General features: G+C 26.6%; 1 protein-coding gene across 2 annotated transcripts in view; it reads right to left on the bottom strand.

Moving 5' to 3' along the window:
• Window positions 1–88: 88 nt before the first annotated feature.
• LOC107440180 (ftz transcription factor 1) overlaps window positions 89–26,130 on the bottom strand; it is a 190,270-nt gene continuing 164,228 nt past the window's right edge. Inside the window, exons 4-7 of one of the 2 annotated variants that reach the window (XR_006225056.2) lie at window positions 23,568–23,826; window positions 19,157–19,260; window positions 11,283–11,380; window positions 8,718–8,855 (exon numbers count right to left, since the gene is read on the bottom strand). Coding sequence is in view for 1 of the 2 variants with exons in the window: in XM_016053025.4 (XP_015908511.1) it covers window positions 8,709–8,855; window positions 19,157–19,260; window positions 23,568–23,826 (510 nt within the window). In the remaining variant the exon portion in view is untranslated. Of the gene's footprint in view, window positions 8,856–11,282; window positions 11,381–19,156; window positions 19,261–23,567; window positions 23,827–26,130 lie in introns of both variants that reach the window. The other variant, XM_016053025.4, reaches the window with a different exon arrangement.

Here is a 26,130-nt window from a genome sequence, read left to right as displayed (position 1 = left end):
TAACTTGATTCCACTTTGAGGTACCTTTTGATAGATGAAGGTCGACACTTTCGATAATGAAATCCACTCAAAATAATGACAAAAGGAGTTAAAACAACAAACACCTTTATTTACAATGCCAGCACATTTGAAGAGCCTCAAAATCACAAAAGAGTGGATGGCTCCATGTTGTTCAGCAACACTGATATAAAAAAATACATGTGCAAATATTCTTTTTCTCTGTATACATGCAGAATAGCTAACACAGGTCAAAAAATACTTTTTTTATTTACTAAAAAATCTGCACCACACTTGCTGAACACAATTTGAATGCATTAAAGCCAAGTTCATTTAGAAAAAAAAAACTGTTCAAACCTAAAACCTATTATAAAAAAAGGAATGCCAATATTCTTTTTTTTTTTTTCTTTTTTTTTTGTAGTTACCAGCTTGAATCAATAATCGAACAATGTACAATTAAGGCGGGTAAAAACCCTAATTTAAAATCTTTGTAGCAATAAACTATCTTTTTAGGTTAAAAGTATTATAGACGAAAATAAAATTTGAAATAATTATCGAAGTGTTCGATTTTTAGGTATAGTGCGGCTTTGAGGAGAACTCCTCCAGACTAAAAGTCTGGGGCTGTCTGCTGCTATGGTTACAAGCTAGGGCACAGTTCTAATGGGGGTGCAATGGAGGAATGAAGGCGTTGATTGGTTTACTCACGCTGACCTATGCGAAGATCAAGCCAAAACTATTCACCCCACATCCCTGCTCGAAGTGACTTTTCCTCGTAACCATGGTACCCGCCACGACGCGAGACACATGTCTGGAGAAGTTCTCCTGAAAGTCGCACTGTACTATAAAAAAATAACAGCTATTTTTGTGTTGCAGTATTAAATGAAGTACAACAATAACGTATAAGAGCACAATTAACGCAAGTCACAAAGACAACTGTAGCATTTGGTCTATTTTAAACACATTAAGTTCTTACTAGTTTTTGTTCTATTTTATTAAATTTAATATACTTTTCTTGAAATTTTAGACCCTAATTCAGAATTAACAATCGTAACCCGATACTAATCTGGTGTTCATTATTAAAACATCTTTATAATTAACTCATACATTTTGAATAAATTATCAACAATTATACTATCCTACCAGATTCGTATTGCTTTATTATCTTATCGATTTTTATATTCATTAAGATATTATTTATTCACAAACTAAAACAACTTCACAGGCAATATTGTGTTCTTTAAAGATGATAATAAAAATATTCTCGGATTTAATACATCAAACTTAAAAATTTAATGCAATTAATTACATTAATGAACTAGGTGCATTAAGTGTTTTAAATCACATGAGTCTCCCTGTTATTTGATATTGATGTTAGAATATGATGACACATATTGGCATTCCTGGATTTCAAAATAACAAATAAAATGGACGCTGAAACTATAATAAAAGAAAAAATGGGCCATATTTCAAAAATTTAAGCTCTGCATTCATTTTCAAATGCTTCAATATTTGCTTAATAAAATAGTAAGACAATTTGTTTTACAAATAAGCCTGGCTTTGATGCAAATAGTATCACTCGGAAAACCTTTCAGTACAAACAAATCATTTAAAGGGTAACAAACAATGTAAAAATAAGCACCAACTTAAATTATATGCATATTCAGTAAGATTATGAGTGTACAAAATGGTATAATAGAGGGATGATAAAAAATATGCATTATTTCAAGACCGACTTGATGAACTAACTATATGTTTTGTTACCCATTAAATAAAATATTAAACAAGATTATTAAGGATTTTGTAACAACCTAAAATCAACAGGCACTTAGTCTTCAGAGTGACTTCTTGAATTTACTTTAATTTGGAACATATTAAAGAAATTTTTTTTAAAAAATGAATGAAGAAATAAAAAAGTTAAAACTGCTTCTAGTAACAGATTTAAAAAAAAGTAACTATTCTTGATCAGAATTATTGCAAGTATCAAAAATGGGAATTTTTTTTAAAATCAAATTTCAATGTAACAAAAGAAATGTAAAAAACTCAATTAAGTAAGGAAGAAAAAAAAGATCAATTTTTTTTAATTTTTTTTTTGGAATTAAACAATATTCTATGACAAAATAGAGATATCAAGCTGCTTTTAAAACCAAACGTCTGAAAAAGTATCAAGACACGAGGATTAAAATAGTTTCAAAATTTATAATTTTCTACTGTTATTATATATAAATATTTTATAATTAATAATTTTCTAAATATATTTTATAATAAATATTTTATAATTGTCTAAAATGTGGTTTTAAAGTAAGCTTAGTAAAACCTTTTTAACTATTAAGTTAATTTTACAACAAAAAAATTTTTAACTATAGAATTTGTAAATTTATTTTTGACCGTGAAAAAATTCCGTGACCGTGAATTTTCAAAAACAACAGAACCGTTTTTGACCGTGAATTTTCAAAAACAACAAAATCCTTAATATCCTGCCATTTTCCGTGTTCCAAACAACATCTCTCAATATATGTGCTAACAATATTTATCAATAAAACATATATATTCAAATTCTTTTTCATATAAGGCATCTTTAGACACTTTATTAAAACTATGTGCAGTATTTAAAATACTTTATCTCATCAACAAAGCTTAAAAGCCCACTATACATTTCACATTTTACCAGAACTCTGTGCTTTTTTTTACAAAAACCTTTTCAAGTCAATATTGCTGGCAAAGAAAAACAATCAACATAACAATTCAAAGAAGAGCCAACAATCGTATATGACACATTTAAAAACAATACTACTTCAGAAAAAAATGTACAGAATAAATCATGTGAAACATATGTTTATTTAATCATATTATTTTTCTCCATTGAGGCACTATACATTAAGCAGAAGTATTAACATTCGTTTCTGAAACTGCTTTTAATCATGATTTACAAGTTAAAATAATTGTATAAAAATCGCGATTTACAATATTAATTTGTCATTGTTTACATATGCCTGTTCCGGCAGAGTGGCGCCATCTATGGCCAAGAATTCAACTTCTGCCACTTTCAACAATATTAATTTAAAAGATATATGTAATTAGCCATAATATAAAATATAAATTTAAAATAAATATAAAAATCATGATTTACTAGATAAATTTAAAATAATTATAAAACAATTATAATTTAATATATATTATAACAATAATAATAATTAATTATCAAGAGTCACAATAATTAATCAAGATTAAGTTAAAATAATTGTATAAAAACCACGAATTACAAATTTTTTTTTTTTACATAATTAAGTAAAAAATTCAGATTTACAAAAAAAATTTTAAAATTTTTTTTTATTATAATGTGAAAAACTAGTTTTTCCTTCAAAAGTAAGTTACATAATAAGTTGTTATAATGATAACTAGAACTCCCCAAATTATCAATTTACAATGGTAATTTAAACCACAATATTGAATAATTATTTCAAAGTATAATTTTAAGGCTTGCAATTTTCAATTCTTAAAAATTATTCCCAGCTAAATTATAACTTGGCACATAATGACATTTTTAGTCATAATAATACTAAGTATAAGTAGCAAAGGAATGCTAAATATTTAACAGTGCAATGATTAGATAACATAACATTGAAGTGTAACTCAAAAGATAATGCTAATTAAATATTTAAAAAAAAAAACATATATTCAAAGTTATGTATAGAAAAGTTTTATTATTAAATTAAAAGATTTTGTAGTTAATAGCACTTTTAAATATCATAAGTTAAAAGAAATGTAAATTTAATTACACAAAAATAATATATATATATAATATAATAATCATATTACAGTTTAAAATGAGAAAATAAACTATCCTTATTGAAAAATTACCAGGCATTTTAATAAGACCCATAAAGTAAAACATTTAATTTATAAAAATTTAAAATAACTGAATAAAATTAAATTTATTTAAAATACAGCTAAAATAGGGAAATCATGCATAAAAGCAGTCTCAGATTAAAGTCCGTGCAGGAAACGAGATTCTTGTGCGCATCATAGCTCGCTACCTTATTATCTGTGCTTCCCTTTCTCAGCAGTACAGAAACACTTCCTTAATATTCTTTCTTGTGAAATTTTTAAAACTTCAACTTACGGAAGGTAAAACTTCATTTAAAATTTCACTTAGAGGAGCAACATGAGTAGCAAGTCATATCCACCGCTGAAAAGTGGTCCCAAACAAATATTTAAACTCACTAATTTTTATATTATGGCATCATTATGGACATGAATATTACTCACTTTATTTTATTTGCTTTAAGGTGATAAAGAAAATCAAATACTTGGAAGCAATACTTCAAAGCTTGCCTTTTTTCAACAAATAATTTCTAATTAAGATTAGCCAAAAATAAAATTAAATTTCAGAGATGTCAATAACTGTAACCTTTTTTCACCCCTAGAAGCCTTAGTGGAATTTTTCAAGCCTCACTGTGGCTCACATCCAGCTCTTTATGACTGTCTTGCCACTTTTGCAGTGATCTCTGCGGAGGAGCAACTATTGCTGACTGATACTGGGAAGCAAGGTGTCTAATGAGGAAATTACAGTTTTCAATTTCTATACCCTTGAGTTGAGTTATTTTTATCCTGTATTAGAAATAAAAAAAATTTAAGCCTTTAAAATAATTTTATTAATAGCTATGAAATATCCCTAGAGAATTTCCATAAAACTTACTGTAATATACTCTGCAATGAATTGACCCTTAAAAAAATTTTTAAATCGCAAAAATTCAGCTATCGCGATATATTTTGATTCATAGAAATCAAAATCATAAAATTAAAAAATTAGATGCATTTAAATATTTGTACATAATTTAAGTTTTAAACCCGGAATTTCTCACTTTTTAAATTCTCACCACTTATATATCATCGATAAAAAAATTAAATGCATCTTCAAAATTTGAAAATAAACCAAACACAATAATAAGGATAAAAGAAAAGAAAAAAAGTTTTAGTTTTCCTAATTATAGGAATGAAATTTGAAAAAAAAAATATATGCAATCAATTTAAATAGATTATATAAAAATCTAACAGAATTCCATATTTTGGGGCCCAATCAAAGGGTCTCACAAAATGCTTTGTTAAAAGTTAGGTGTTCTCGCAACAGTCCATTGTGGACAGGGGGTCATGAGAGGGTAAGGCGCCATGATTTCGCACCGATAGTGGCAAGCACTAAAATGCTCTGTGAATGGTCTCAAAAAATCTACATTCAGTTCTGTAGTCACAGAATTTAAGTTTTTGAAGTCCTAGATTGAAAATTCTATAGCATAAGTTCTAGACTGAAAATTCTATAGCATAAGTTAAAATACTTAATAACCACAAAAAAATTTTAGTCATTGACATCTCTGGAATTATAATAACATCAGCAAATATTTGGAAGTCATTTTATAAAGTTTCATTAAAGTATGATTAAAAAAAACTTAATTTCCAACACAATATTTCTTTTAGTTTATAAAAAAATTTACATAGTTGACGCAATTAAAAGACACAATACCACTTTTCACCATTGTTTCATATAGTAAACCTATATCAAAATAAAGATTCATATTTTTTTTTAACAAGGAAACAAATAAAAAGCAGATATGTGCTTCAAATTCAAAGAGCATTTCAATCTACAATTCATATTGCATTTATATATAAAAAGCATTGTAAGTAAATTCTATAGAGGCCAAAATATATATATGTTTTAAATTTCTTATACAGAGACTGTGGTAATACAAAAATATTCAAATATCTTATTTTTATAAATTACTTTAGTTATATCAACAGAGTTTTTATAAAGGTACAACACATAAACTTTAAGCAGATCTATAATTTTTTAATTACAAACATCACAAAACATTTGAAAGAATTTTCAACTTTAGGTTGAGTTCATGTAATGCAAAATCAACCAGCAATTTCTTCCACTTGCGCAAAGCACACATTTCTTCTTTTTCTTCTTCTTCTTAACAATAATAAATGTTATTCAATTGTTGCATCAGATTCGAGAAAAATATTTATGATGATAACACCGACGGAAAAACAATTTTCGGAAATTACAAATCTAAATTATAAAATTCACAATATATAAGTAGACTTAACTGTGTGTGCAAAACTGCTTCAATCTGAACAAAATTGTTTAATGATTTAACTTAACTATTAAAAGTGTTTTTTTTTTTCATGAAGATTCACTAAGAAGACATCGCTTAAGAGTTAAAAAAGAATTTTCATCAAATGATATAAAACAAAATACAGTCGGACTTCTATTTAACGAACTTGCATTTTGCATAATTTTTTGCGGAACCAAGAAAATTTTGGAAATTTCTTCGTGAAATAACTTCCAAATAGCGAAGTGAATTTTCTATTTAACGAACTTTTCTTTGAGATCCACTTTCCCTATTTAAAATTACTTTGCAGTTATAATTTTATACAGCAAATAAATACAGTCAAAATTTTAGGCATAAATTTAGCTGCTTTTAGTTGAAAATGTATGTAGCATGATACTGTAACACCGGATAATGTTTTGCTCTATTCTTGTTTTCCATGTAGATTTCTTTTATGGCTAAGATTTATAAAATAAATAGTAGATACTAGTTTACAAGATAAAGCTGTATCAATTGCTTTTTTAATTATGTCTAGTGTTTATGAATTTAAAACCTGTTTTGTGTTGTTTAAGCGATTTTATATTTAATGAATTTTCCATTATCGGGATTTAGCAAATTTGTTAAATAGACGTTCGACTTTATTTCTATACTTTAGGAAGTTAATTGCAATTCGTATTATTCATAAAAATAAATATTAGTAACCACTCACACTGTAATTGAAGAGCTTGATAGAAGATCATGTTAAATGATTGAGATATTTTTCTACTGAAAACATGTTAAATGTCTTTCCATTGAAAATATGAAGGGATTTACATGCACTTTCATTGAGAACATGTTAAGGGATTTACATGTTTTTCCACTACTTGAATGTGAACTGTGGCAAGAATAAGGGGTCTAAAAGGGGGGCTTGCTTTTCCAGCAAAAACATGTTATACGATTTATACGTTCTTCCAATCAGCCAGGTTTTTAAATAAGGCAATGGAGAAAAAAAAGATGTTCATTACATAGCACCTAGATGTTTTTATTTATTTAAAAGATTTTTTCCTCAAAATTACTTAAGAGTCATTTAACATATTTTCCCATTACAGCTCTTCAGTTGAAATAATTAAAATACTAAAAAAATGTTTCAGTCAAACTGTATACTTCCACACAATTAAAACATATTTAGACATAATGTTTGGAAATTATAATAACAAAAGGAAAAATAAACCTAAAAATTTCAATTTATGTTATTTAAATTTTACACATAGTTACTAGCCTATACAAATAAGTAAATCAAAAATTGAATTTTTTTTTTTATAAAAGAAACAAAACCAACACCATAAACGTTAGGCAGAAAGGACACAATTACTAGAGTAAGTTTAAACAATGCATAGGGAAGAAATTGAACAGAGGAATGTGTTATCTACAAACAAAAACAAATCACAATTTTGAAGAAAAAAAATGAAAAATTACATTTTGAAAACTCATATTTTGCAGTAGTGAATCATAAACACTGGTGATTTTGAAATAATAGTGAATCAGTCAAAATTCAATTAGGGCAAACAATTTTTTGGAGTGTGACACAGTTGGGATACATAATTTTTTCTTATCATTCAAAAGTTGCAAAAAAAAAAATTACAATATATACAAAATACAAATATGATACGCTTAAATAATTTTATTTACAAAATTTTGAAAAATTATACACATAATAATATATAAAAAATATCTGACTAGTTCACAAGCAGTAGAATTTGTCTATAGCAGTAAAGGAAAAAGTATAGAACATATAATAAAAGGTAAATTTTTTTTAGAAATAAAAAAATTGCAGAAAGCTTATATTATAAATTGTAATATTTTTAAAGATAATAATTAATTAATAAAAGATTTAAAAAATAATTTTGTCCTTTTGTAGGATATTCTAATAAAATCAAAACCAACTGTGCCACTATAAAGAAATGAAATAAAGATTCTTATTGCTTATAATACTCTAAAAAAAGGAAAAAAAAATTACATTCAATCAATTCCCTGAGATACATGAGGTTAACAAAATGAACAGTTTAAACTTTTAAGAGTCTACTCTACATTATTAAGAGTTTTGTTTAAGAACAGTTAGTTATGGTATAATTTAAACTATTTAAATGAAATCATCTCTCTCCCAAATGCTTTTATATTTCACTTCTTCTTAATAATTATAAACAAGTCTGAACCACAAAAAAGAAGAAAAAAAAACAGCTTCCCTCTTACAACTGTACAAATATAAGGAAATAAAATTTCTACAGAAGGGGAGGGAGCAATAACAATGAACAGATGATTTTTCTTAAAACAGGACAATGGCTTTGTTAGTTGACGTAGAATGCATGAAGTCTTTCAATTTTTAAATGTACAAGAGAATTGTGTGCTTAGAGAATAACAACATCAAATGGTATCAAGTTCATTTCAGCGAGGATCTCAAAAATTCCAACATCCCTTTAGGGGGTTGAGGGGTGGGCTGACCCCTCCTAATGGAATGTACAGAGTTAGATCCGAAAGTCTTTCTGGCAGTTATAGAAAGAATTGAACTGATGGCAGTTACAACTGTAAATATTATCAACATATAAAGACAACAAAATTTCTCAAGTCCTGCTATTTTTTCTTCGCATGTAACATTTCCATGAGTAGAGTCTGTGAGGGTGCACTTCCGTTTAGATGTCGGTAGAGTAGAAAATCTTCCCCCCGTTCACTGATCACATGGATTTCTGGCAGTATTGACATTAAGTTGTTAAATTTATCCTGAAAATAACGATAGAAAGTATGAGTGGTTGTTGAAATTTCAGGAGGAAAAAATTACTTCACTAATGCTAAAAGAAACGAAAAAAAATATAATAAATATTTGAAATAGAATTGCTTTGAATGAAAAGTAAATTAAATAAAAGTATGAATTACACAAATTAACAAAGATATCAAATATCTGGTGAGTGATATGTTTAATTAGGCTCAGAGCATTTTTAGAATTCTGAAGTTGGATTACAATCAGGGCATTTTTTTTTTTTTTTTTTTTTTTTGGAATTCAATGCTTGATTAGAACCAGGGTATTTTTAGAATTTTGAATGTGTAGGTAGCCAGATTTTTCAACAAAAAAAGCACCTTTAAAGTACCTTCTAAGCACCCAAAAAATATTTTTAATCACTTTCCGAAAGAAAAAAAGTCATAATTAGGATTGGTGCAGTAATGAAAATTATTTGTTCTATCGTTTAAAGTTCGTAATTTATAAACATAAAACCAATAAAATTAAAAAACATTTTCAAAGACATTACATAGTCATGCGTAATTTAGTACAACAATCGATACGGCAAGGAAAAAATCACTTTTTAAAAGTTACAAAATTAAGCAATTTTTACAAACCCCGAATAAAAAAAAAGCACCTTTAAGGGCTTTTAAAACAACGTAAATCAAAAATAAGCACCTTTAAGCACTTTTTAAAAATATTACGCACCCTGATGTGGATAAAGATTGATGATGTTGATTTAATAAGAGATTTTTAATTTCGTACCTTTAATTTTTTTTAATATTATTTCTATCTATAATTCATCATAATGGTTGTAGGCAAATGAAGAGCTGAGTGTTCTAAGTGACATTTCGGTGAATTTGAGCAAACTAGTTTTAAACTTTAAACATTGAAAATAGGAAATTAAAATTATACTTTGCCTTTATTTCGTGTTTATGAGCTTCATATTAGTGGAATTTATTAATTCCAAATACTCATTTGAACTATTCCCATCATAACACTTGTCGTTTTAGGCAAAAGAGGTTAAGTTAACCCTAACTATTTATTAGCATAAGCACTTAGAATCTTCATCCATTAAACAATTTGTTCTATATTAATTTTACAAAAGCAAATAATAAAATGCTTGTAATATTAATTTAAAAAAATATTGTAATTATAAATAATTAGTAAATATTATTTGTAGAATTTATCAGGATTAAAAAATATCATGACACAGTTTTGCAACAAGCTATAAAATAATTCTTTAAGCATGTTGTTTTGAAAAAATTTCAAAAATATAAAAAATAAATTAACTATATACATTCGATTAATTTTTTGCTCAAAATTCAGCAAAATAATACATTTTAATCCATAACTCTGTATATTAAAAATGTTAGTGATCTTTTTACAAGTATCTGGAGAAAAAAAAATACCTCATCAATAACCCTAGATAACACAACATTCACCAGATGATTTGATGGTTTTTGTTTGCTAGGGTAATTCATAAGGATGGATGAGAAATAAATTTTTAAAAATATTAATTACAAATAAATATTTTACAATTTACATTATGATGATTATACATTAATAAAATTTTACATAAAATTAGATCATTTAGTAGCACATCTAGGCAAATATATTGGTTTGAATATTTCTTCAGTTTTATTCATAAAGTTCAAAGATAAATACATTTTTAAAAAAAATACTTATTTATAAATAAATAGATTGCAATTAATATCTACATTATGATTATACATTAATAAAAACATTTTCTAAAATTGGATAATTTAGTAGCCCATTTAAGCAAATATATTGGTTTGAATATTTATTTCATCAATGTTATTCATGAAATTCCATAAGTAAATTTTTTTCTAAAAAAATACTTATTTATAAATAAATAGATTGCAATTAACATCTACATTATGATTATACATTAATAAAAACATTTCCTGAAATTAGATAATTTAGTAGCACCTCTAGGGGAATAATATTGGTTTAAATATTTCTTCAATGTTATTCATGAAATTCCATTAGTAAAATTTAAAAAAAAAATAATACTTATTTATAAACAAATAGATTGCAAGTAAAATCTACATTATGATTATACATTAATAAAAACAATTCCTGAAATTAGAAAATTTAGCAGTACATGTATGCAAATATACTTATTTGGATTCTTCAGCGCACAATATTCTATTGAATGCTTCTATAATAAAATGTTATGTTTAAATACAAGCACAAAGAAAATAAATGAAGATACATTTCTCCCACAGAAATTAAGGCATACAAATAGGTTTAACAGTTAGCACTATTAATTTAAATTCGGAAGTTAGAAAAAAGAACATAAATGAATCATCATGTTGCCAGAAAAATTAATTAAAAAGAAAACAGAAAGTTTTATTCTTGGCCCCATCTTTAATAGAAGATTTATGTTTCAAAAAAATTCTACTTACCTAATCCATCCCAGCCATTTAATTATGTAGGAAAATTGAAACGTTCTCTCCTTCTGTAACTTAGCGTATCATCGAAATCGCAAAGAATTATTGAACTCCTAGATAAATACAACTTGAAATAACATATTCCTAACTCAGTAATATTTTTCTGCTGAAAGTGCTCAGTGAATCATCAAAATTGTAGTATTCATAGAATGATTGAGGTATTCAATGATCAAAGAAAAATTTCATAGAACAATTCAATTGAAATGATCCCAGAGCACAGTACAGCACACTGTCCACTTACCTCAATCAAATTTCTATTAATCAATAAAACTATCAAAAGGAGAATTCAAATTTATAAACATTTCTTGAAAGCTGATTGAAACTCTTAATGAAAGAAGTTAATAGGTTTACAATTATTCAGAATTCCTGTTTTTACACTTGAATCTCAAAAATGTTCAATATACATTCACAAAATAAAAATATCCAGTAAATATTTCAGAAAAATCCGTGTGGAAAATTTTTTGTTGGGACATCGTTTCTAATTTTATAGTAAATAGCTTAATAAAATCTAAAATATACAATTTAATTTTGTTGGGATATTTCAAACATCATTTCTAATTTTATAGTAAATAGCTTAATAAAATCTAAAATATACAACAATTTGATTTCTGCCTACAAAAATTTTTGAGATGTTTATATTTTTTCGATGTATCAAGCATAAATTTCTTTTTGAGAATTCAAAGATATAAAATTAGAAACTAAGTTTTCTTTTGTAAATTTTACCATTAGTTATGTAGTAATTTGCTAACTATTATTTAATAATATAATTATTAGAAAAATTATATAATAAATGTCAGGATAAAATTGAAAAAAAAAATTTTTTTTTTAATACGAAAATTATATTTTTAATATTGTATACATTGAAATTTCACTTCTGGTATTTATGAGTCTACCCTCAGGGGTCAAAGGGCAGGAGGAGATAATATACTTTCACAAATAAACTGATAGCGGACATTTACACCAATTGGCAGTAACTTTTAAAAAAGGTACAATACTACACACAACCAGAATCTGAAAAATATAGTATTCTAAACTTTTAAATAAATTTTTTTCCAACTGGACACAACGGTCAAACATACTCACAAAACATTTTTAAAATATAATAATATGCCTTTAAGATTTGTAACTAAGTTACTTGTTTGAATAAAAACAGGAGCATATTATAAAAAAATGAAGGTCTTAGCGTGGATTAGCTGATAAGAACGTACACCCCTGACACGAACAAGATACGATGCATGGGTCCCATTCGAAATGTAAAAACTTCAACAATAATTATCCACTCCTGTTCCGAAGGAACAGGAGTGGATAATTATTGTTGAAGTTCCTCTCCTGTCTCACAACAAGTTCCTCTCCTGTCTCACAATTTCACTATTGATCATCTGTCTTGTGATAGAATAATTATAGAATGATCTTGTTTATATCTCTCCCCTTTGTTACATTATTGCTTTATAATTGTGCAAAGAAAGCAAAACAACACATTTTTCTTAGTCATAAAATAGCTGAGGGCTGTTTATAACTTGAAAACTAAAAACAAAGTCATTAGCGTAAAAGAATTAGATTTTTAAATTGTTTGTAATATTCTGCACATGTCTTCCTGTGTTAAAAAGCATTTTATACTCTGCGCGTGTTTAAGCAAGTTATAATTAGAACAATACTGGCAAAAATTAAGAAGTTCGAAACAATATAAAAAAGTTTTTTCTTTTCCTTCATTCAAAAAACAATATTTTCTACATTCTTATTTAAAAAAAACTTAATTTCTACATTCTAATAAAAAAAATTTAATTTCTTTACTTAAAAGCACTTTTTTTTTTTCATTTGTAAATCATTATTTACCTTCATACAAAAAGCCCTACTTACAGCAATCAAAAAATATTAAAAAACAACAAATCTCAATGCAGTTCTTTTTACAAAAAACAGAAATGAAGAAGAATTACATAACTATTTCTTGCTTATAAATAAAACGATAAAAATGGAGAATGAACTCACTAAAAAAAAATGGATAATTCAAAGTTACACACCCTAAATTTACAAATTTTTTAACGAAACATTTTCAACTTAAGAGAATTTCTAGTAACATTCTCCACAATTTAATATTTGTGGAGAAATTTTTTTAATAGTTTAAGTTTCCAGTTTATAATGCTGTAACTTTGCTCTTACTTTGTTTATGAGTATGCAATTTTAGATCTCTTAATACATTAACTTTTCTTCAAAAATGCCTTCAGATTAAGCACATTTTCAACCAATGTTGCGATTTTGTAATGCAGACTTTTGAAGAATTAGTTATTCTTTGCTTTTAACGTTGAATTATCCTTAATCCAGTGTTTTTGTAAACAAAATGCTTACCAATAACAACTACTTTTTCACAAGAAAAGATAACTAAAAAACAATACCTTTTCTCTCCGCAATTAAAATGACAAAATATTCTCAGTTGAAGAAAAAATTTAAGGATCATGCAAAAGTAAGATGTAGATAAAAGAGTCTTATTCATAGCGGTTAAAGAAGTCTGCTATAGGAAAATAAATATTAAAATACAAAAAGTAAAAATAATAAAACAATCAGTTGTTCTACCATTCAAAAAAATAAAATTGAAAATTTTATAAAAATCTGACAAGAAATCACATTTGTTTTCGATGCAATATATAATACTCTTAATTCTCAATAGGACATGCTTTAAATTTAATATACATACAGTAAAACTTCACTACAACAATATTTTAGGGACCAAATAAACATATTGTATTAGAGGGATACATTATTATATCGAGGGTCTACATACTTGGGGGATGTAGAGACAATAAGATTTTTTTTAAATTTTTAATGTTATATATGTATTAACTATAAATCCATTTATATATTATATAAAAATATAATTTGGAGAGTGTTAATTATTGTTGAATATGAAATCAGATAGGTAAATATGAAATCAGTGACTTCTTAGGAGAAAGGGAGGCAATTCTAAGAATGGAAGGTCTTGGGGTGGTCTACGTACGTCAAGAATAGGGTATTGAAATCTGAATACAAAAGCTATTCACTGTGGTGAAAAGAAATAAGATAAGTGCATAATCAGCAGTGAGTTTTCTCTTGTCAGAGGAAAGACCGAAAAAAAATGGCAAAGTATGATAAAATAAAATTTCTTACTTTATTTGAAAACCAATAATAAATGGAAAAAATAAGGTTGAAATTTGAAAAATAAATCGTTCCACAGGAGTTTATTGCTTCAGAGAACATCGCAATATTGAGAAGAGGCTAACATAATTCATATGCAAGTTCGCCGGGACCACGAAACATTATTGTAATAGAGGGAGTTATTGCTGTATTGGATATCATAGTAGCGAGAGTTCACTGTATATATACAGATATTATTATTATTGATACATCATTGTAAAAGCAAATCATGCACCTTGAAATAAACATGTAATTTTTTGTCAAAGTTTAGAAGAAGTTTAATTAAATAATACAAAGTAAATGGAAACACACATAAGTCTTATATTTTAAAAAATCAGTGAATAAAGAAATTAGGTTACAATCAAATTAATGTAGAAAAAAAAGTTCTGATAAAATCTTTAGATAAAACTGATCCGTAAAAAAAAATTGTTAAACATTTGTTTGTTTGAAAGGATTTAATAGCTGAATCCATTTTCTGAAACTATAAAAGCAAGATTATTAAAAATATAAATAAAAGAAAACTAATCACACTGTTTCTAAGAATCACAATGAAAGATTTTTATAGTTATAAATGATCAATTCTGGCAACAATTGAGATAAAGATTTATAAAATACTCAGGAAATTATGGAGTTTTCATCAGCTCTGTTACAATGAAAAATTTCATTGGCCTCGAGAGTATGTGCCAAAAACAGTTAAGAAAAGGAATTAAACATAAAAAGACATGAAGAAAGCTTTAAAAATAAAAAAAAACTATTAAGAAAACTATCTAATTATCTCCATTTAAAATAAAAAAATAGGATAAAAACATAATATTTTAATGTAAGAAAATAGGATAAAGGTAATACAAAAAAAATATATGGATAAAAATATTCTCACTAACTCAAAATGATAAAAGAATGTGTCAAAAACTAATAACTTAAACAAAAACTGTGTTAAAAATTAAATAAATATAAGAAATAAGTACGGCTCTAAAAATATTTTACTATGACAATTATGATAAAGAAAATTAAATAACTTAAAATATTAATAACAACTTCTTACAAAAAAAACAAAAAAATGAAAACAAAGAAATATTACCTTCCAAACATAATCTTAGAACTAGATTTATTAAAAGCTCTGAAGTACCAGATTTAGTTTAAACTCTCAAGTTAAGGTTAAAACACTATTATATATTTTTAAATATTTCTCTAATGTCAAGATTTTAATTTTGAGGTATATATCTTTACAAAAAAGTATGTGATTGTTTAATTTTACTATAAAAATCTTACCAGGTTTCATTAGTAACAAATCATATTGTTTAACGATAATCATAATATTTGTAACTTCTCCATTTAATCAGCACAGTTAATTTAGAATTGAAAAGCATAACAATTGGCATAATTAACTAGTATATTGATTGTAGCTAATCATATCGTTTACATTATAATGTTAACTTCACCATTTGAAATAATAATTTCATTTTTGAAAACAAGTTTCATTTGGAAACATTCCAATATTATTTAACTGCATGAATAAAATATTTTAGTTTTATCTGATTATATTTTGAGTTTATACTCATAATATTATTTTTAATCTAATTAAATAACTATAATACAAAATGGCAAGAATACTCCACTTCATAGAGAAAATGACAATAGAATAAATCATTAAGCTAAAATGAGATGATTTAAGATGGAATTCTATTTTCACCAAATAATTAATAATTGAAATTTTAATCAAAGATCATTGAGGACATTGAAAATAAGCAGGACTTAACAGTTTTAACATCACATTATTTAAAATATTAATATTGTTATTTCAAAAAACTATATTTCTTAATTACCAGCAAAAAAAATTCAAAAAAATAAAAAACATTTAGAAATAAATTGAACAAAGTTGATTTAAAATTCATAAAGACAAAAAAAATTTTAATCTCAATGAAAAACAAACTAAAGAAAAACACAGTATGAAAAGACATTTGGAATAGACAGAATAAAATCTAAAATTTTCAGAAATCTTGTTTAAAAAAATTTATTTTGTTAAAAAAAATTAAATATTTAGAAATTTATAATTTATCAAAAAACTAATTAAAATTTAAAAAAAAATAAATAAATAAATATACTTGAGAGATGGTACTAGATTATTGCCAAGAAATTAATTTCAAAAAATAATCTATTTCAAATTGTTTCATGATGCTTAACTCCATAATTTGCCTGCAAACTTTTAATAACACGAACACTAGGGTGGGCCGAAAAATACTTTTATTTATTTTTTCGTATATTGCTTTAGTAAAGAAAAGTTATACGTGGTAAAAAAAGGTAATATGATACTGAAACTTTTAAAATCAAAATTTTTGATGGTTTCATATTGTGCAATCAAAATATATTTTAAAAAAAAGAGCAAATTTTTTGTTGTTAAAAACATAAGTAATTTTGATCTTTTTTTAAACTTGTAATAAACATAAGTAATTTTGATTTTTTTTAATTTTAAATATTGTGTAAAATATATTTCTCTTAAGCAGTATATATTACATATTTCAGTTTTAAGTGAGTTTTGTTAAAGAGTAAATTCAATAAAAAATTATCAGCACTCTATTTTTTTTCTTTCAATTTATAAATAAAACTTTCAATTATAACAAATTTCTTTCAATTATAAATAATAAAAAAAATAGATAAATAAAAACTTTTCATGTTTTACTTACTTTACACTGATTACACTAAATTTAAATTAAAAAGAAAAATAAGAGTAATAACTAGAGTAAATTTTAAACTTAACTTTCAACAAAATTCTCAGCCATATTTTTAGTTAACACAACAGTATTTCAACATAAAATAAAGTTTATTATTTAATCTCTACTAACAGCTGTGAAAAAATAAAAAATAAATAAAAATGAAATAAAAGAATACTTACATTTTAAAATAAATTGATTTTAACATTAATTCATAAATAATTGTAACAGATGTTAGAATTATTTACGACGAACTGCGCTTGTTACTTAATGTCACTTATACAGTAGATGATCAATAGAACTTAATTCTATAAACCACAATTCTCCTCAGAGCATTCTAGCTTCGTTGGTGTAAACAATATAATTTGCAATTAAGATTTTTTTTTATTAAGAAATAATTATTAACTTTTTATATTATTTGTTTAATTATCTGCTAAGAGATTGAAATTTCAAAAGTTTAAGCAAACTAAAATTAATTTGCTTCATGCTAGTTCTAAAGCTGCAGTAAATTCCTTTTTTTTTCTATAAATTATTTTAAAGTATTTAAGAATTGATCTGTTCTAGACTAAATTTGCCATATTTAGTAGATTAGTTTAAAGATAAGTGAAATGATCTGTATAACATAAAATGCATTGCATTACAAAGTTCGAGTTATAAAGATATTCTACAGTAATTTTAAGAATGATTATTTTCCAGGTTCATTGCAATACATTCATCTAAGACTTTTTTTCAAAATCAACAGGTTCTTGAAAACCGTGGAATACACTTTATGAATCATTGTGTTTCATTAGTAAAACCATTTTGATACTAAAGAATTAATGATAAATATCTTAAATTTCTAACTTTTTCAAAACTTTAAAGACAATTCACAAACAAAAAAATTTTTGATTTCAAAAATTACAGAACTTTTTTCCTTACTCAACCCCATGTTACATTTCAGAACTGTAGCGATATAGAAAAAAATAAAAGTATTATTCAGCCCACCCTAACGAGCACACCACATTTGTATGACTTGAATGACATGGGAGACATGTAGAGTAATACTAGACATGTAGAGTACATGTCATGTAGAGTACACAATCCTAGATTATCATTTAACTAATCAGTAAAACTCAAGATTTTATTTTTTAAAAAAATGTAGTGTGCACGCAAACAGATATTCCGTGAAAAAGATATTGAAAAAATTTATTTAAATAAGTGCAAAGGGTAAAAGATTGGTATAATTCATTGGAAAAAAATAAGTTCTTAAATATTTCAAACTCTGTTACAAAGAAGTGAAACCCTAATTGACTGTCAGCAAAAAAAAACTACCTTAAAAAGTAGAGAATTAAAAATGCACAGATTGAACTAAAAAATATCTTAATAAAATTTAACTAACGACTACTATTCTTCAAAAACATAGTGAAATTAATCTGAATCTCTTCAAAAGAAGTGTATAAATAAGGCAAGGAAAATAATTACAAATAATTAATAATAAGGGAAGTAATTACATTAAGACAAAAAAATTTTGATTTTACTTTCAACCTTCAAAAACAAAGTAAAAGATTAATTATGCAAAGGGACATTCATCATAAAATACCAATCTATAGATAAAACTAAAAAATTTCATTAAAATTGAAAATATATCGATGTGAACCATTTAAACATTCACAAAATCAATCTAAATATAGACACACACATAAATATTTAAATAAAAATTAGCCAAGCAAATAGATAGTTAAAACCTAAACAAAAAACAAACAACAGACACATAATATTAAAAACTTGTACTCAAACAAATTAAGACAAAAACCATGTTTATCATGTAATTTTATCCTCTGTTGGCTTTCTATGGAAGAATCGAATTCTTAAAGGCATATATTGTATAAAAAAAAGGTATACAAGAAAGAATTTCAATGTTATACTGGCAATTCACTGAAAAATAATGGAATGTAAAATAAGAGGAATAATACTTACTGGAAATTGTGGGTAACAGCTGAGTGTATATTCAACCAGGGCTTGTTGTGTTCGTTCATATGCATCAATCACCAACTTGACATTCGCCAGTGTTCTTACTTCTGCTGTAATAAATGAAACATATTTTTTGCAAGTATAGTAGAAATTAAATTAAAGGTAAATCTGGGGGGGGAATACATACATACATATATATATATATATATANTTTTTTTTTTGAAATATAAAATTATTTACATTTTTCATTATCCAAACACATAATCGATTAACTAAATGGTCTTTTACCACAATTTAGCTTTTACATATGATTGAATATATGAGAATATATGATTTTATATATGAGAATATATGATTTTACATATGAAATTTGTTGTGTAAATACAATTAATATCAGTTTCAATTAGGTGATGAGAATAAAATATATGAAAATGAAATAATTTTGATCTTTGATGTTATTCTCATCAAAGATCAAAATTAGCTACAAAGTTCATCAACATATGAAATTGTCAATGTGGTTAATAAAAAAATTTTTTTTTTTGAAATATAAAATTATTTACATTTTTCATTATCCAAACACATAATCGATTAACTAAATGGTCTTTTACCACAATTTAGCTTTTACATATGATTGAATATATGAGAATATATGATTTTATATATGAGAATATATGATTTTACATATGAAATTTGTTGTGTAAATACAATTAATATCAGTTTCAATTAGGTGATGAGAATAAAATATATGAAAATGAAATAATTTTGATCTTTGATGTTATTCTCATCAAAGATCAAAATTAGCTACAAAGTTCATCAACATATGAAATTGTCAATGTGGTTAATAAAAAAATTTTTTTTTTTGAAATATAAAATTATTTACATTTTTCATTATCCAAACACATAATCGATTAACTAAATGGTCTTTTACCACAATTTAGCTTTTACATATGATTGAATATATGAGAATATATGATTTTATATATGAGAATATATGATTTTACATATGAAATTTGTTGTGTAAATACAATTAATATCAGTTTCAATTAGGTGATGAGAATAAAATATATGAAAATGAAATAATTTTGATCTTTGATGTTATTCTCATCAAAGATCAAAATTAGCTACAAAGTTCATCAACATATGAAATTGTCAATGTGGTTAATAAAAAAATTTTTTTTTTTGAAATATAAAATTATTTACATTTTTCATTATCCAAACACATAATCGATTAACTAAATGGTCTTTTACCACAATTTAGCTTTTACATATGATTGAATATATGAGAATATATGATTTTATATATGAGAATATATGATTTTACATATGAAATTTGTTGTGTAAATACAATTAATATCAGTTTCAATTAGGTGATGAGAATAAAATATATGAAAATGAAATAATTTTGATCTTTGATGTTATTCTCATCAAAGATCAAAATTAGCTACAAAGTTCATCAACATATGAAATTGTCAATGTGGTTAATAAAAAAATTTTTTTTTTTGAAATATAAAATTATTTACATTTTTCATTATCCAAACACATAATCGATTAACTAAATGGTCTTTTACCACAATTTAGCTTTTACATATGATTGAATATATGAGAATATATGATTTTATATATGAGAATATATGATTTTACATATGAAATTTGTTGTGTAAATACAATTAATATCAGTTTCAATTAGGTGATGAGAATAAAATATATGAAAATGAAATAATTTTGATCTTTGATGTTATTCTCATCAAAGATCAAAATTAGCTACAAAGTTCATCAACATATGAAATTGTCAATGTGGTTAATAAAAAAATTTTTTTTTTTGAAATATAAAATTATTTACATTTTTCATTATCCAAACACATAATCGATTAACTAAATGGTCTTTTACCACAATTTAGCTTTTACATATGATTGAATATATGAGAATATATGATTTTATATATGAGAATATATGATTTTACATATGAAATTTGTTGTGTAAATACAATTAATATCAGTTTCAATTAGGTGATGAGAATAAAATATATGAAAATGAAATAATTTTGATCTTTGATGTTATTCTCATCAAAGATCAAAATTAGCTACAAAGTTCATCAACATATGAAATTGTCAATGTGGTTAATAAAAAAATTTTTTTTTTTGAAATATAAAATTATTTACATTTTTCATTATCCAAACACATAATCGATTAACTAAATGGTCTTTTACCACAATTTAGCTTTTACATATGATTGAATATATGAGAATATATGATTTTATATATGAGAATATATGATTTTACGTAAGAGATTTGTTGTGTAAATACAATTAATATCAGTTTCAATTAGGAATCGAGCGTTTCTTTAACTAGAGAACTGGTAACCTTTTATTTTGAATTTTAAATATATAATGCATTTTCAAATGTAACTCGAATATACCCAATTTAACTAAACCGCTTGAAATGATTATGCATTATATAATAATAATCAAAGTATTAAATTGTTATTTTCAAAAGCATATTTTACTGTCATACTATCCAATATCAAATTTATCGATGTTTTATTATACATTATTTTAATAATACTAAATAAATAATAGAGTGTTTTAACAATATAAAAAAAAATTCAAAATGTCAATTTCTAAGATAAAAGCATAATAAATTTACATGTAAATTACAAAAAATTCAAAATATCAATTATGTAAATTTAATACAAAGTGTTAGGATTAACAAAATTTGAAGTCTTGTATTTGCATAATTACACTTACACTTCACAAATAAAAAACAAGTGTTATTGGTCAAAAAATAGCAAAAAAAATTCTTTTTTTTTTTTTCCAAACAGATAAAACCTGGAATGTATCTAAGAAAAAGAATAACATCAAAACAGAAGATCTCATTAAACTGAACAAAATAACTAAGATAAATGCATATTCAAACCCTTTATTATTTAAAAAAAAATGCTACAAAAGCAGGTTAATGCTAAATCATAGAAAAGAAATGACATCATAATAAAATACATGACATCAGCGAACAACCCAACAACAAGTAGGGGATGTGAAATTATTTCCTTTACTTTCGCATAGTTTTTTTTCTGTACAACCCAACTTAAAAGACAAAGGAACTCCAAAGTCAAACATCTGAGTTCATTCAAAGTTATTCATTTATATTTTGTGAAACGAGCTCATTGAGTTCGCTTACCATCGCCAAATAACAACTGGATTAGTAGTGGAAATCTTCAACTCAGGGGTGGCTGACTCTCAGCTCAAGGGCAGAATTCACAAAATGTATAATTTGATATCTTCTGTTAATGTTAGCACAGTAAAAATGAAGCAATCTTTTTGGAATCATCAAAATCAGCTCCAGAAAATGAATAATTCCTAATAAAACTGAATTATTAACAATGTATCCTACAAAAGTTAAAATTAAAAATCAATTTTACATCACTTATTAAAAGTGAAAAAAATTAACTAGGAAAACCCTATCACAAAAGTTGTGTTTTTAAATCAACTTAAGTCCATGATTTCTTTCCCCTTCCTTGAAAATGAAAACCAACAATGACATCTTTGATATCCAACGATGATATGCAAATATACAGATAGACTTAAAAAAATTAACACAAATCGTGTTTGTTTATGATTGTTGATCAATAAACCAAATGCATTATCAAGTGGCATTTTTGCTTTGAGTAGATTAGTCAAAACCAGCCATTCCAAATCTATTGCCAACATTCAGAAGCAAACCGTAGATTAGTCAAAAGCAGCCATTCCAAATTTATTGCCAACATTCAGAAGCAAACTGTAGATTAGTCATAACCAGCCATTCCAAATCCATTGCCAACATTCAGAAGCAAACTGTAGATTAGTCAAAACCAGCCATTCCAAATCTATTGCTAACATTCAGAAGCAAACAGTAGATTAGTCAAAACCAGCCATTCCAAATATATTGCCAGCATTCAGAAGCAAACTGTAGATTAGTCAAAACCAGCCATTTCAAATCTATTGCCAACATTCAGAAGCAAACTGTAGATTAGTCAAAACCAGCCATTCTAAATCTATTGCCAACATTCAGATGCAAACTATCTGTCCCAAGCCATTCTGGCCAACAAATTGGAGAAACAATCACACCTGTGGGGGGTGAGTTGTTATCGACAATGTCAACCTTCGTCCATGTGAAGGTACCCCGGCATAGAATTGAGTTTACATGTCTTATATAATAGTGACTTGGAATTGTATTTTTGTAGTGGCTGATATACTACAGTACCATTGGATTTTATTTTAGTATTTTAATAATTTATCTAAAATATATAAGGCAGAAGTTCAGTTTTGCAAACTCTGCAGAGCTTTTACCACCAGCAACTCAATATTAAATTTTCCAAAATTTAAAAATATATATATATAATTTAGTGGAGGAACTGAAGGGAAAAAATTGGACCTAACTCACCAGGATTGAGTAGTAGTAGAAACTTGAGACATATATAATCTAGGGGATCAAATTTGAGTTCTTGTAACCGGGCTGACACATGATTTAACTGGTCTGTCATACTAGCTACCCCTAGTAGAGCCAAATTAACCATACTGAACTTTTGACCATTGGGCATTGTTATCTCTTCAGGAAGGCCGTTGTGAAGCCTCTGATGAAGATGATCTAAAACCAACATATCACTCCAAGAGTGCTGCAGCAGTTTCATTTGATCATCCACCTAAAATAACAATCGCATATGTTTATGGTTGAAATAACAAACAAGTCTTTTAACAAAAACAGATTTATAAAAATATTCATTAAAGCATTTTAAATAGACACCAAAAACATTCACATTTTCCCAGACACTTAATATATATAAATTACAACTTGGTTGTATTCTATGTCTTGCATTGGAACAGAGGGGACAGGCCCTGACTTAGCCTGGTGGTCAGACGAAATATCGTTCTGTCCATTTTATTTATTTTCTGACAATTCTCTGCCAAATGCAGCTTTCGGATTGTTAACTTTGTCATCTAGCTGTGAAAAATTCATATCCTTGCTGACATAAGGGCGGAACTCAGCTAAATTTTTGCTATTATGATGGCTCAATTAAGCCAATCAGTAGCCTGTATTTTTGTAAAAATGCAGGCTTTTGATTGGGCAATTTTGTTCATCGTAATTGTGAAAATTTAACTGAATTCGGCACTAGAAAGCCATGGATTTACAAAATATAGATTGTGTTCATAAGATAGATTAATGATAAGAAGCTAACATAAAACTGACGGATTTTACACTGAACTGATATTTTGCTTTAAAAAAATTCATTAAAGTAGGAAACATAATATAAACTTTTTATTCGATTTGGGACCTCCTTCTGATGTAGGGGCCCGGGGCAACTGCCCCGTACGCCCTTGCCTTAGTCAGGCTCTGAGATGGGTGCTTGCAGGGTACCACATTTATGGAACAGCTTAATGAAAAAAATACTTCATATATTCCTTGCCAAAGTTAGCAACACTGTTGCATCATATCAACTCAAGAGATACCAACACCCGTAAAATATGTTAATGACAACACTAGATTATTACAATATATGTTTGACATCATTGCGATGTTGTATGGTGTTTGTGTTACTTAGGCAGTACTGCCAAACTGTAAGGTAGGAGAAATGCATAGTGATGTCCTATATGTTGTTGTTTCTAATGCCACTTGCCAACCAGCAAGCCTGCTTGGTGAAACCAAGCGAATTTAAGGCAGAGAGGGTGCGTTTCTTGCTTCTCCATCAATGGTCAAGAATACGACTTCAGCCACACATACTTCACAACCCTTTCATACATCCATTCATTCATTCACAGATCGTAATAGGCCAGAATAGCCTGGTCGGTAGGGCGCTGGTCCCATGCCCGAGAGTTCGTGGGTTCGAACCCCGCCCGCTGAAGACTCCCCGTGTAGTTGGTGACTTATGCACGTTAAAATTCTGTCGAGTCGCAAAGTCCTCCATGTTCCCATAACAAATCAATACCTCTGGGGGTACTGGATTGGAGATCGATCGTTCTCTGATTCAGGTCAAAATTACGATCTGTGGATGAATGAATGGCTCCGCCCTATAAACAGGTGTGACGTATGGTGTGGCAGAAGTCGAATTCTTGGTCATAGATGGCGCCACTGAAAAACAAGAATCGTACACTCTGCCTTAAATTTGCTCGGTTTCACCACGCAGGCTTTCCCGTGTGGCAAGTGGCATTAGAACCAACTAGCATTAGATCAATCACTAATTCAGTACCCCCAGAAGTATTGATTTGTTATGGGAACATGGATGACTTTGTGACCCGGCAGATTTAACATGCCCCATTCACCATTGCATTCGGTAGCATTCGGCCGGCAGGGATCGACTCACGACCTCTTAGACACGGGTCCAATGCCCTACCAATCAGGCTACCCCAGCCCTTCATGTCTTATATAAAATAACCAATGACATCTCGTATAGTGTAATATCTGTTGGATATCATTGCAATATTATATGGCGTTTGCGTTACTTGAGATTGTTGCAAAATCTAGGGTTGGAGAGGTTTATGGTGTTGAGGTATAAAATTTCAAGGTATGAATATTGTGTTACAATTAATAAATGTCTCAGAGAATCTGAAAATAGAAATATTTTTGTGTAAAATTAAGTTTAAATTACAACTATGAGTTTCCCCCTATAAGATATGGTGGCGGTTTCCGAAAACATCAAAATTATTGGTTCACCCTGAGGCAGAATTTTTTAGGGCTTTCTGCGACGAAACTCTCTAGCACTAATATCTTTCTTCAAGATACTTTTAATAATAACAAACATATATGTTACTAATTTAAAATAACAAGTGCTGTGTTACAAAGAAAAATGATATAATTTTTTTAAATAAAGCATGTAATAATCTTTTATTCTTATATTATAATCTTTTATTCTTATATTATTTTCTTCTTCGCATTTTGTACATAATCATCACAATTAAAAAAAAATTAAAAATAATCAAATCCGTAGTAGTAATTGCCGGGGACGGGGGGG

Source organism: Parasteatoda tepidariorum, chromosome 1 (assembly GCF_043381705.1).
Source record: "Parasteatoda tepidariorum isolate YZ-2023 chromosome 1, CAS_Ptep_4.0, whole genome shotgun sequence".
NCBI classification, from domain to species: Eukaryota; Metazoa; Arthropoda; class Arachnida; order Araneae; family Theridiidae; genus Parasteatoda; species Parasteatoda tepidariorum.
This window is presented reverse-complemented; position numbering and strand designations above follow the sequence as displayed.